The sequence below is a fragment of the Ranitomeya imitator genome, chromosome 9 (genome assembly GCF_032444005.1).
Source record: "Ranitomeya imitator isolate aRanImi1 chromosome 9, aRanImi1.pri, whole genome shotgun sequence".
Classification (NCBI taxonomy): Eukaryota; Metazoa; Chordata; class Amphibia; order Anura; family Dendrobatidae; genus Ranitomeya; species Ranitomeya imitator.
Genome location: NC_091290.1, coordinates 48,158,758 through 48,172,410, shown reverse-complemented (window position 1 = coordinate 48,172,410; position 13,653 = coordinate 48,158,758). Strand labels below are relative to the sequence as shown.

Genomic DNA, 13,653 nt, shown 5'->3' with positions numbered 1-13,653 from the left:
AATACAGTAATAATTTCCCCCATTTTTAGCCCCATGAATTATAAATACCCTCCTTTGTGGCCCCATGCATTAATAATGTTCCTCTATGTGGCATTCCATCCATTTGGATGTATTCTTAAATGTCTAAGAGTTCATTAGAAATCCAGGTGTAAAGACCAGGAAACTAGTAGAGACTCATTCAAGGCTAATTTGTTCTTGCTCCTCCACGTTGCTGTTATTATTCTATATTATAAATGGCTATGGGCCTCTTTTGGACCTCATTATGGCTCTGATATCATGGCATATTTACAGTCAAATAATGAAGGTATTTTTCCTAGGAGGCAGAACTTTTAGGGAATAGTAAGCTGTCACTGTGTCATATAGTGGGTTATCAGGTGCATATGTGATGGTAATATAGAGCCTAAGGGGTCCATGTGCAGTATTTTGATATCATAGATAGTGCAAATGCATTAAACATTCAAACACTAACATTCATTGTACCTTTTTTGCTGTTTTTACTTTATGCACTTGAACTGACCACAAAACCAAGCTCAGAAACTTTATAAAATGCTTAAAAGATTTTTAATTTAAATCATATTTCATCCTCTGGAAATACAATAACTCATAATTCTTTAGTATCAATGGCAAAATAATAAAACATATACATTTGAGAAATCTCCAACCAGATACAATAAATAGATAAAAGATCTTAGCTTTAGAAATAAAAAAAAAAAAAAGAATCTGACATCCATGCATCAAAACATTCAATAAAAGTAAAACAATAGAGCAGTGCTATTTATTTTCCTATTAGCTAATTGCAGATAAGTTAACTAACTTTACTAATTTAGCTATTCTGTAAACAGGATGACATAGAGCAGCAGTAGATTTGCCTTCATATCATGAAATGCTTATATGGACCTGAAGATGAACCTTCTGTTAGTATCTTTTTCAGAGACACATCTATACAATATACAGTATATTGTGTCCCCGAGATTAAAAGTAATCTAAATGTAGTATGGGAGTATCTGCGTTAATGTTTATTACAATGACTATCAAGGAGTTAAATACGATAACCTGTGTACTCGAGTTCAATTCCAATGTATGGGTAATAGGTTTTACATAATGTAATTGTGCAAAATTAAAGGTTTAAACCATTTAATCTCAAGAATTAGCTCATTTGACTAAAGCTCTGTGATACAAAAAGGTAAGTAAAGGTTGGAGGCTTCGATGAAGAAATCTTGGCAGTCGAAAAGCAAAGCTTGTCATTAGAAGCCCATTGATAGAGTTTAGTTTTCCAGAGTATTCAGATGTCACATACAATATTCAGTTAGAGTTCTTATTAAAGTTCTGATTCAGTGTAATTCATTTAGCCAGACTGATACTGTCAATTAGTTGATTTGATGACTCTGGAGGTCCTGGTGGAGGTCCTCTTAACCCTTGATCTGCTGACGTTGCTTTGCGCTGGAGGTCTGGACATCACTTTGGCATTCAGTGTGGGTACAGCCGCACTCCTCTACATATATGTAGGTGTATACAGTGCTGGTTCCGTCCAGACATTTCAGGTTTACTTCCCGTTTGCTGGTCTTCACTTCCTGACAACAGCTGCACTTGTGCTCCATCAGGTTTGCCTCAGCAGAGTATCTGTGCAAAGAGGATACATTTTAGAAATGCTAACAGGATTGTCCAGGTCAAAGTTATGATCTGATCTATGGTAACTCAGGAAGTTCTGCATATAAGAAGATTGAAGATATTTTCAAACATCACTTGTAGACAACTTTGTAGAGTAAATCTAAGGACACCCATATTCATTTTTCCTTGTACATAGACACTATACATGACATTGCATATAGATACTGTACAGTATGTTTCCTTGCACATAAATGTCTCCTTGTACAAACATTTTGTATCTCTCCTTGTACATAGATATGTCAACTTGCACATAGATATTGTATTTTTCCTTGCACATAGATGTCTCCTTGCACATTGATATGTCTCCTTACATATAAATACTGTATGTCTCCTTGCACACAGCTATGTCTCCTTGCAAATACAGTAGACATGTCTCCTTGTACATAAATACTGTAACTCTCCTTGCAGATAAATTCTCTATCTCTCCTTGCACATACATATGTCTCTTTGCATGTTGATATGTCTCCTTGTACATAAATACTGTATCTCTCCTTGCACTTAAATATGTCTCCTTGCATATATATATATATATATATATATATATATATATATATATATGTCTCCTTGCACATACTGTAACTCTCCTTGCACATAAATACTTCATCTCTCCTTGCACATAGATATATCTCCTTGCACACAGACATGTCTCCTTGCACATAGATACGTCTCCTTGCACAAAGATACTGCATGTCTCCTTGCACACAGATACTGTATGTCTCCTTGTCACTCTAGTGGCTTACAAAGATATAGATGTGAAGGATTAACAACACTTTCAACTTACATAGAAGATGTCATGCAGGCTCCACCACAGGAGGACAGCTCCACAACCTCGTCTGTTTCACAAAAACTGGTCTTGATACGCTCGGATTGTTTATGAACCCCACATCCAGACAGGGCAGCTTTAATAGGAATGTGAATACGATTACTCACATGTAAGTATTACAGGTGTATTCAGCTTTGAAAGCATTGGTATAACAGCTTTATAAATCAGCAAGTATCAGTGGATCCTATTGTTATGCTTTTTGCAGTGATCATTATTGCATGAAAAAAGTACTCTAAATAATGTTGCAGTAATTTATATAAGCATTTGTGCCTCATTTGTGCAAAATTCTAAGTGTACAAATAAAGCAGTGAAGTACCTCAGGGGAGGGATTGTTCACTTTTTGAAAGGTCGTTTTTGTCACCTTTATGCTATTGACTATAGAGCTTTAAGCTATATAATGCTTATTCAGCACAAATACACTACTGGAACATAACTGATAATTAGTGATGAGCGAGTATACTCATTGCTCGGGTGATCTCCGAGTATTTATGACTGCTCGGAGATTTAGTTTTCCTTGCCGCAGCTGGATCATTTGTGGTTACTACACAGCTTGATTGCATGTGGGGATTCCCTAGCAACCAGGCAACCCCCACATGTACTCAGGCTGGCTAGCAGCCGTAAATCATGCAGCTGTGGCAAGGAAAACTAAATCTCCGAGCAGTCATAAATACTCGGAGACCACCCGAGCAACGAGTATACTCGCTCATCACTACTGATAATTAAAGACTTGAAGGGCTGATAAGAAATTACTTACGTTCGCAAGACTCACAGCAGCCATCAGATTTGATAGTACCCTGCACAACAAACAAATAGATCAAAATGAATATGAATTCATTTTTCATAAAAAAAGAAAAAACACCTAAAATGAACATGCACCTTTTAACAGGTTTAATAACTTATTACATTTCCTTTTCTGTTGAAGCTCTGATTTTCAATACTGAGTTATAAATCCCAATACAGACACCAAGAAAAATGCTAATTACCTGGATCCCTATATTGTTAATAAAGGGAGCAGGTGATTTTTTTTTGATAAAGAATAACATTTTCTCATATACTTCTGTGTCTATCTATGGGTTTTCGGTGCTCTTTATTTGAAAAAAGAGTGTTAACGATAACGACTATAAAGATAAATTGAGAATTTAATCAGAAAACAGTTTTTAGATATTTAAAACAATGAAGCTGGAAGGTGAATAGTGACTTTTTTTTATTGAACCCTAAGAAGCAATAAAATATGATATTAAAAGAAATTATTTCACTAAAATTGGCATTTTTTTCAACACACTTGGCATAAATCAATAGTACAAGCAAATATAAGAAATCTTGCAATATACTGTATGTTGTCAGAGAAATCTGCTTTATGAGCGACTTATTCTTCCTTCTAGTTGCTTAATTGACTACTCATTCTGAAAAACTGCTAAAATATGTCCTGCTCCAAATTGCTACAGGTCACTCACTGAAGAATCAGATTACAGCTGTCTATTAAAGGCAATTTAGTCAGGAGGGTGAAGGAGTAGCAGATTGAGAGAGGCAGAGACACAGACAGGTCATGCTGCAGCTTTCTAGTAGTTTTCTAGATTCATAATTACACTTTTGTATAATGTCCTTCATGTTGCAGCTGCTTCTGCAAGAATGTATGGGAATTGTGTATAGTAGATGTAGTACTAACTAGTCTCTACCCACTAGCTCTAAGACAACTGTAAATTAGAGATAGAGCATGGCCTGGGAAAAACCTGCTGGAAAATGCATGATAGATGTCATATATGAACATACACATCAGGTTATATTGAGAAGTCAACTGAAGCGACAATTCATCATTGCTTTACGACTGTTTGATTTGATTGTCCTATTTGTGGGTTTTGGTACCTTTTTTTTGTTTGCACCCAATTCATTATTCTATTTGTGTCTTTTTTTAAATTCTAGCTCATATGTGCTCTCCTATTTATTTATTTTTGCTTTCCGATTTGTGAGTGAAGTTTAGTGATTATATATATTTTTGACTGATTCATCATTTGCGATTTTTAAAAAAGTCATAACATTTGGGGCAACCCTAGTTCAGTCGCTCCTTGGAGTAGTTTTACTCTTTTCTCAAAAGCTGCATCTTTTGTGACATTTTGAAAAAGATGCAACTTTTTATGCCCAAAGTTAAAGGAAAGATTACTTTTTTTGACTAATTTCATGAAGACACTTTCATGAACATTTTTAAGAACTTGGCACAATAAACGTCAGTGAATATTACAAGACAAAAAACAGAAGTGAGTAAAGAAAACATCAAAGATGATGAATAAGGGAATAAATGTTTTTTTTCTAGTGCATAATCCATACTTCCTTTTTAATAAAAATTATTTTCAATTACATAATAAAGTATGACTATGTAGGTGAACAAACCTCGATACACTTTGATCGATCAAGAGGTGTGCACGAAATGCTTTTCTTCTCAACATCATAGGTGCTGGAACAGGTGTAGGTGGAGCACTTGTCTTCTGGTGGAACATACTTTTCTTCAGGCTGAAAATTAGTTAAATAATATCATGATTAATTTAGAACATTCTTAGAATTGTGCACAAAATTATAGAAAATGGTGACTAATGTCAATATGTCTAGAGTATTTAAGTAGAATAGAGTAGCTGAAAAGGAGTTTATGACTTTTTTTGGGAAGGTCACACAAAATGCAGTTTCATAACAGATAATGAGTGCAGGAAAAAGCAAAATTAAGGTTTCAGGAGCAAAATAGAATTTTTAAGTTTAATTTTATCTTTACATACAATTAAAACATGACTTGAGCAAAACAAAAAATATATTGTTATTATTTTTTGACTATACCTTCATAATTCTGGTTGTGTTGTCACTCAGATGGATCACACAGGCGTCCTTTATACATTTTCCACAACATTCGCCTGGAACTGTCTTGTATGCGTAGCCCTGGAGAACAAGATACTTGCTTAGTTTCTTAAGTCTATAGGTCGGGGTTCGTGCTAAGAAAGTGAGGAGGGACAAGTACTACAAGCTTGTCCTACCTAGGTGGGTGCAAAACTTCCAAGAGTTGTCTCAGATTCCCAAATAATTTATGTAAGGTAAAGAAGAGCAGCCCCCTAAAATTCAAGGTTGGGTTATGATTTATTCCCCAAACTTTAGCAAGTCTGTGAAGCTTTGGTGATTAAATCGCAACCCTTAAAAATTGGAGTGCTGCTTTCCTCTCTTGTTTGCACATGGGCATTGTGATTTAGAGAGGTCCTAATACTAAATTGATCGTACCTGTTCACACTCTTCGATGGCACAAACTGTTCTGACTGCAACAGGCACATACTGATCTTCAATGTGGTGGCACTCATTCTTTTCACATGGCTTTTCAGGGGAGCTCCATGTCTCACCAGGCTGTAAATACACAGTAAAATGAGATATTATACAGATATAAGAATTTACAAATCCAAATTTGCAAAACATTTGCTGAAAACATCGGACTTCACTCGCATGACAAATGAGTGCAGTCTGATTTCCACAGAGTGACAGAATGGAGAAAATCCTGATTTTTTCTTTTCCCTCTTCTCCTCATCCAAGAGAATTGGATCCCACTTTGCTGACACTCTGATCAAACTCTGGTTCGAGCTTGAGCAGAGTGTGGTTTGCTTAATTGACCCAATTTTTTTGAATGAGAGAAAATACAGTTGTCTGCTCCTAGCCTAATACTGAAGGTTTTAAGGGTTAACACCGAGGAATCCTGGTTGGTTTGGATAGGATTTTGTTTAATGTGGGTGACCCTGTGCTGTCAAAGTACAATTATGCTATTTACTATGCGAGAAGCTCAATACTTAGGGATCTATACAGTTTTATTTATATGCAGAAATAAATCTTAATGCAGTGAATTGCTTCTAGTAATGGCATTAGAATACCTTCAAAATGATTGTTGAGTTGTCTTTGCCTTTCATTATACAAGCATAAGGTATACATTTGCCACAGCAATCATCTTCAAAATGTACGAGTTCTGTTCCCTAAAAGATGCAAAATAATAAGACAAAAAAGAGAAGTGAATAAAAAAAACCTTGCAGATGATGAATCAGGGAATAAATGTTTTTTCTAGTGCATACTCCATACTTCCTTTTTAATCAAAATTAATTTCAATTACATAATAAAATATGACCATGTAGATGAACAAACCTCGGTACACTTGGATTGATCTAGAGATGGGCACGAAATGGTTGTCTTCTCCACATCGTAGGTGCTGGAACAGGTGTAGGTGGAGCACTTGTCTTCTGGTGGAACATATTTTTCTTCAGGCTGAAAATTAGTTAAATAATATCATGATTAATGTAGAACACCCTTAGAATTGTGCACAAAATGATACAAAACGGCGACTAAAGTCAATATGTCTAGTGTATTTAAGTAGAATACAATAGGTGAAAAAAGCTTATGGCTATTTTTGGAAGGTCACACAAAATGCATTTTTCATAGTAGATAATGAGCACAGGAGAAAGCATAATTAAAGTTTCAGGAGCAGAATAGAATTTTTAAGTTTCATTTTTATCTTTACCTACAATTAAAACATAACTTGAGCAAAACAAATCATATATTGTTATTATTTTGTGACTATACCTTCAGAATTCTGGTTGTGTTGTCACTCAGATGGATCACACAGGCGACCTTTACACATTGTCCACAACATTTGCCTGGAACTGTCTTGTATGAGTAGCCCTGGAGAACAAGATATTTCCTTAGTTTTTAAAGTCTATAATTCTGTGTTCCTGCAAAGAAAGCGAGGAGGGACTTATACTACAAGTTTGTTCTACCTAGGTGGGCGCAGAACTTCCAAGAGTTGTCTCAGATTCCCAAATAATTAATGTAAGGGAAAGAAGCGCAGCCCACTGAAATTCAAAGTTGGGTTGTGATTTATTCCCCAAACTTTAGCAAGTCTCTGAAGGTTTGGTGATTAAATCCCAACCTTTAAAAAAAAAAAAAAAAAAAATTGTCGTGCTACTTTCCTCTCTTGTTTGCACATGGGCATTGTGATTTAGAGAGATTCTAATACTAAATTGATTGTACCTGTTCACACTGTTCAATGGCACAAACTGTTCTGATTTCAACAGGCACATACTGATCTTCAGTGTGGTGGCACTCAATCTGTTCACATGGCTTATCAGGGGAGCTCCATGTCTCACCAGGCTGTAAATACACAGTAAAATGAGATATTATACAGATATAAGAATTTACAAATCCAAATGTGTGCACAAAATATAGAATTCAAAATAAAAAGGTTTGTCTAATACTAATATAGTTATATTTTTCCTCTGGAATATGTCATCTGTATGAAATCGGTGGAGGACTGAGCAGCTGACTCCCCCAGCACTCAAATTCTAGTTGCTCAAGCAGCAGCCAGGTAGTGGCAGTGTACAGAGTGGAAAACCACAGCTTGATGCATTTTTAGTGTCTAATGCCGAGTTTTTTTTTTTTTTTTTATCGGTCTTCGGCTCGATCCTCAGACATTGAGACTTGATGTATAAACGATCTGTAGACCAAACACTTCAGTTTATTTCCCATTTAAGTGATTGTGTGGGTACTGGAGCTGAACTAAACTTGTATCATTGATAAGTCATTAATATTTTAACTTGAACAAATCCTTCAAGATAATTGTTTTTATGTGCTCTGGTGGCCATCTGCAGTCAATAGATTTAAAGATGTATAGCAGAATTGCAATGTATAAGTTAAAAGGCTTTTATACCAATTATAGACTTAACGAGGTTGTTCGGAACTTTAACATTGATGACATCTCCTTAGGATAGCTCATCAATGTATGATCAATAGAGGTGTGTCACTCAGCGCCCCTGCCAATCAGCTGTTCCAGCGGTGACCGGAACTGCTCAGTTATGGCTCTGCACAGCTCTGTCTACTGTATGCACTGCAAATCCGCCCCCTATTCAAATCTATTGGGTGTTGATGTGTAATGCACGAACACTTCCTCTATACCTTTGTGAGGAAACAGACAGTGTGTGCAGTGCATACACTCTAGAGAGGGAGAGAACTGTACTGAAGAAGACTGTGCTTATCTAGCGCACACTCCAGAGGGGGAGGGAAGAAGAGAGTAACAAGCTGAAGCGGCGGTGTAAAGAAACACAGACAAGGATCTGATGGGTCACATGACCAGAGCTTTAAGGTCCTAAACACAAGATCTAGCACCCGAGAGTACTGGGGGGTGCAAGGCTGAAAATAAGAGCCGGCAACGCCGGGAGTGGAGTCAGACAAGCCAAAGTCAGTAACAGGAGGACAGCACAGGGCAAAAGGAGTGACACAAAAATGTAGTTAGTTGTCAAGCTGGAGTCGATTAACAATAGAAACCGAACAATGAAGAACAGAATCAACAGGCAATAGCAAAGTAGGGGACAGACCAGATCAGCAACAGGAAATATTCAAGCAGAGCAGGCTTAGGGCACAAACACACAAAGCACCAGGGTCAACTTCACTCAGCCGAGGGCAGGAGTATAACTGACAAGGACTGGAGCTAACCAAGGCTATAAAAAGACCTCCTAGAACCAGAAAGAGGCCAAAAAAAATTAACCCCCGGCACGTCAGTCCGAAACTATCATAACAACTTTCAATGGAGTTGTTTATCTCGTATCTGGGCAGTTCCCACAGATCAGACATTGATGATCTATTATAAGGAAAGTTAATCAATGTTAAAGTCCAAGACAACTCTTTTAACTACAGACTTTTCAGCTCTCATCCGAATAAGACATGGAAACCAGGCCAGGGGTAAATGCTGGATATTTAAAGCAAGTTTTCCAAGTGTCTTGCAGTATAAAGTGTACACAGTATGATAACCCCTGATGCCAACCTTCTATATGAATTGCATGGAATTTCTGTATGTCTTTCTATATCATATATGCATTACGCATATATGATAATAATGTTCATAATGCATTACATAAATACATGATAAACATTATCCAGAAAAAACTAGTTTGGCTCTGAGTTACTAAATTATAAGGGCTCGTGAAAATAAACTTTTTTTATCCGAATGTGATCCAATAAAACATCAGATCGCACTCGGCTCAGTGTTAGTCTATGGGGCCAGGCACAAGCAAAAACGTTTGCTACAAACAAGCCTACCCAAGGAAAAAATCTCTTCATGCCTGACTTTGATCTAATATTGGATCATACTCAGCCATACAAACTGCTGAAAACATCAGACTTCACTTGCATGACAAATGAGTGCAGTCCGATTTCCACAGAGTGACATAATGGAGAAAATCCTGATTTTGTTTCTCCATCTTATCCTCATCCAAGAGAATTTGATTCCACTATGCTAACACTATGATCAAACTCTGATTCGAATTTGATCAGAGTGTGGTTTGCATAAATGACCCAATACTAAAGGTTTTCAGGGTTAACACCAAGGAATCCTGGTTGGTTTGGGTAGAAATGGGTTTAATGTGGGTGACCTTGTGCTGTCAAAGTGCCATCAAAGAACAATTATGCTATTTACTGCAAGGGAAGCTCAATAATTAGGGATCTATACAGTTTTCTTTGTATGCAAAAATATATCTTAATGCAGTGAATTGCTTCTAGTAATGGCATTAGAATACCTTCAAAATGATTGTTGAGTTGTCTTTGCCATTCATTACACAAGCATAAGGTATACATTTGCCGCAGCAATCATCTTCAAAATGTACGAGTTCTGTTCCCTAAAAGATGCAAAATAATAAGACAAAAAAGAGTAGTGATTAAAAAAAGTCTAAGCTGATAAATCAGGGAACAATTTTTTTTTTTCGAGTGCATACTTCATACTTCATTTTTAATCAAAATTAGTTTAAATTACATAATAAAATATGACTATGTAGGTGAACAAACCTCGGTACACTTGGATTGATCTAGAGATGGGCACGAAATGGTTGTCTTCTCAACATTGTAGGTGCTGGAACAGGTGTAGGTGGAGCACTTGTCTTCTGATGGAACATACTTTTCTTCAGGCTGAAAATTAGTTAAATAATATCATGATTAATGTAGAACATACTTAGAATTGTGCACAAAATTATAGAAAACGGCGACTAATGTCAATATGTCTAGTATGTTTAAGTAGAACACAGTATTTGAAAAGCAGCTTATGACTTTTTTTTGAAGGTCACACAAAATGCATTTTTCATAATAGATAATGAGCACAGGAGAAAGCATAATTAAGGTTTCAGGAGCAAGATAGAATTTTTAAGTTTCATTTTTATCTTTACATACAATTAAAACATGACTTGAGCTACACAAATCATATATTGTTATTATTTTTTGACTATACCTTCATAATTCTGGTTGTGTTGTCACTCAGATGGATCACACAGGCGTCTTTTACACATTTTCCACAACATTCGTCTGGAACTGTCTTGTATGCGTAGCCCTGGAGAACAAGATATTTGCTTAGTTTGTATATAGTCTATAGGCCAGGGTTCCTGAAAAGAAAGTGATGAGGGACTAGTACTACAAGCTTGTCCTACTTTGGTGTGTGCAGAACTTCCAAGAGTTGTCTCAGATTCCCAAATAATTAATGTAAGGGAAAGAAGCGCAGTCCACTGAAATTCAAAGTTGGGTTATGATTTATTCCCCAAACTTTAGCAAGTCTCTGAAGCTTTGGTGATTAAATCCCAACCTTTTTGTTTTTTTTTTTAAATTGTCATGCTGCTTTCCCCTCTTGTTTGCACATGGGCATTGTGATTTAGAGAGGTTCTAATACTAAATTGATGGTACCTGTTCACACTCTTCGATGGCACAAACTGTTCTGATTTCAACAGGCACATACTGATCTTCAATGTGGTCGCACTCAATCTGTTCACATGGCTTATCAGGGGAGCTCCATGTCTCACCAGGCTGTAAATACACAGTAAAATGAGATATTATACAGATATAAGAATTTACAAATCCAAATGTGTGCACAAAATGGAGAATTCAAAATTAAAGGGGTTGTCTACGGACTAACATATTTATATTTTTCCTCTGGAATATGTCATCAATATGAAATCGGTGGAGGACAGAGCAGATGACTTTCCCAGCACACAAATTCTAGATGCTCAAGCAGTAGCCAGATGTTGGCAGTGTACAGAGTGGAAAACCACAGCTTGATGCATTGCTTAGCATCTAATTCTGGGTATTTGGTTACTTTTATCGGCCTTCGGCTCGATCCTGAGACATTGAGACTTGATGGAAAAATGATCTGTAGGCCAAGTTCTGCAGTTTGTTTCCCATTTATGTTTTTGTGGAGGTACTGGAGCCCCACTAATATCATACCATAGATAAGTCATTAATATGTTAAGTTGAACAAATCCTTCAAGAAAATAGTTTTTTGTGCTTTGATGGCCATCTGTAGCCAATAGATTTAAAGATGTATAGCAGAATTGCATTGTATAAGTTGAAAGGCTTTTTTTACCAATTATAGACTTAATGAGGTTGCTCAGGACTTTAACATTGATGACCTATCCTTAGGATAGCTCATCAATGTATGATCAATAGAGGTGTGTCACCCAGCGTCCCTGCCGATCAGCTGTTCCAGCGGTGACTGGAACTGCTCAGTTATGGCTCTGCACAACTCTGTCTACTGTATGTACTGCACATCCGCCCCCTATTCAAATCTTTTGGGTGTGGATGCTTAATATGCGACCACGGCTACTATACCCTCAATAGAGCCAGAGCAAGTGATCGGCGGGGTGCAGAGTGTTGCACCCCCACAGACCAGATATTGATGACCTATTATAAGGATTGTTAATCAATGGTAAAGTCCAAGACAACTCCTTTAACTATAGACTTTTCAGCTGTCATCAGTATAAGACATGGAAACCATGCCATGGGCAAATGCAAGATATTTAAAGAGAGTTTTACAAGTTTCTTGCTGTTCAAAGTGTGGACAGTATGATAACCCCTGATACCAACATTCTATATAAATTGTATGGAATTTCTGTATGTCTTTCTATATCATATATGCATTATGCATATATGGTAATAAAGTTCATCATGCATTATATATATGTATGATAAACATTATACAGAATAAACTAGTTTGACTATGAGTTACTAAATTGTGCCAATGAACGTATTTTTGATGAGTGTGATCCGACAAAACATCAAATCGCATTCGGCTCAGTGTTAGTCTTTGGGGCTGTGCACAAGCAAAAACTCTTCCTCCAACCAAGCCTACCCAAGGAAAGAATCGCTGCATGCCTGAGTTTGATCCGATATTGGATCTCAATCGGCCATACAAGCCATTGAGTCCGCTGAAAACATTGGACTTCACTTGCATGACAAATGAGTGACAGAATGGACAAAATGCTGTTTTTTTTTCTTTATCTTCTCCTCATCCAATAGAATTGTAGCCCACTATGCTGACACTCTGATCAAACTCTGATTCGAGTTTGATCAGAGTGTGATTTGCATAATCAACCCGATTTTATTGCATGAAAGTAAATATAGTTGTCTGCACCTAGCCTAATACTGAAGGTTTTAAGGGTTAACACAAAAGGAATCCTGGTTGGTTTTGACAGCAATGGGTTTAATGTGAGTGACCCTGTGCCGTCAAAGTACATTTATGCTATTGACTACGAGGAAAGCTCAATACTTAGGGATCTATACAGTTTTCTTTATATGCAAAAATACATTTTAATACAGTGAATTGCTTCTAGTAATGGCATTAGAATACCTTCAAAATGATTGTTGAGTTGTCTCTGCCATTCATTATACAAGCATTAGGTATGCATTTGCCACAGCAATCATCTTCAGTATGTACGAGTTCCATTCCCTAAAAGATGCAAAATAATTGGTAAATATAAAATACATTTAAATATGATGACCATGTAAAAGAAGCTGTGAATAGATAAGAACATTTGTATTCTTGGTACTGACCGGGTCACATTCCGTTTTGCATTTTATGGGTTGACATGACACTTTGTATAGTAAGGACTCTGGATCTCTGTCATGTGTGCAAGAACAGTCCTTGCATACATTTTTGGCTTGTGGAATTTTAGTTCCAGGCTATTAAAAGAAAAAAGAACAAAATCATTTTTTTTGTCCAACTATGACTTTCTTTTTTCATTTCAGATATTAAAAGGTTCAATTTTTGCACTTACTTTGTACGTGTTGTCATCATACACACAGACCTCCGTTGCATCTGATTTAGAAGATCAAAATGTTTATTAGAATAATAT

The 13,653-nt window shown here is 36.6% G+C and overlaps 1 protein-coding gene across 1 annotated transcript in view; it reads right to left on the bottom strand.

The window, feature by feature from the left end:
• Positions 1 to 538: 538 nt before the first annotated feature.
• The window catches only part of LOC138649373 (mucin-5AC-like), a 45,586-nt gene continuing 32,471 nt past the window's right edge, over positions 539 to 13,653 (bottom strand). Inside the window, exons 43-59 of the mRNA XM_069739724.1 lie at positions 13,576 to 13,616; positions 13,352 to 13,480; positions 13,149 to 13,247; positions 11,210 to 11,329; positions 10,764 to 10,862; positions 10,328 to 10,447; positions 10,063 to 10,161; positions 7,526 to 7,645; positions 7,079 to 7,177; positions 6,644 to 6,763; positions 6,379 to 6,477; positions 5,744 to 5,863; positions 5,312 to 5,410; positions 4,877 to 4,996; positions 3,246 to 3,285; positions 2,450 to 2,567; positions 539 to 1,620 (exon numbers count right to left, since the gene is read on the bottom strand). Coding sequence (XP_069595825.1) covers positions 1,410 to 1,620; positions 2,450 to 2,567; positions 3,246 to 3,285; positions 4,877 to 4,996; positions 5,312 to 5,410; positions 5,744 to 5,863; positions 6,379 to 6,477; positions 6,644 to 6,763; positions 7,079 to 7,177; positions 7,526 to 7,645; positions 10,063 to 10,161; positions 10,328 to 10,447; positions 10,764 to 10,862; positions 11,210 to 11,329; positions 13,149 to 13,247; positions 13,352 to 13,480; positions 13,576 to 13,616 — 1,853 coding nt within the window. The 3' untranslated portion in view covers positions 539 to 1,409. The remainder of the gene's footprint in view (positions 1,621 to 2,449; positions 2,568 to 3,245; positions 3,286 to 4,876; positions 4,997 to 5,311; positions 5,411 to 5,743; positions 5,864 to 6,378; positions 6,478 to 6,643; positions 6,764 to 7,078; positions 7,178 to 7,525; positions 7,646 to 10,062; positions 10,162 to 10,327; positions 10,448 to 10,763; positions 10,863 to 11,209; positions 11,330 to 13,148; positions 13,248 to 13,351; positions 13,481 to 13,575; positions 13,617 to 13,653) is intronic.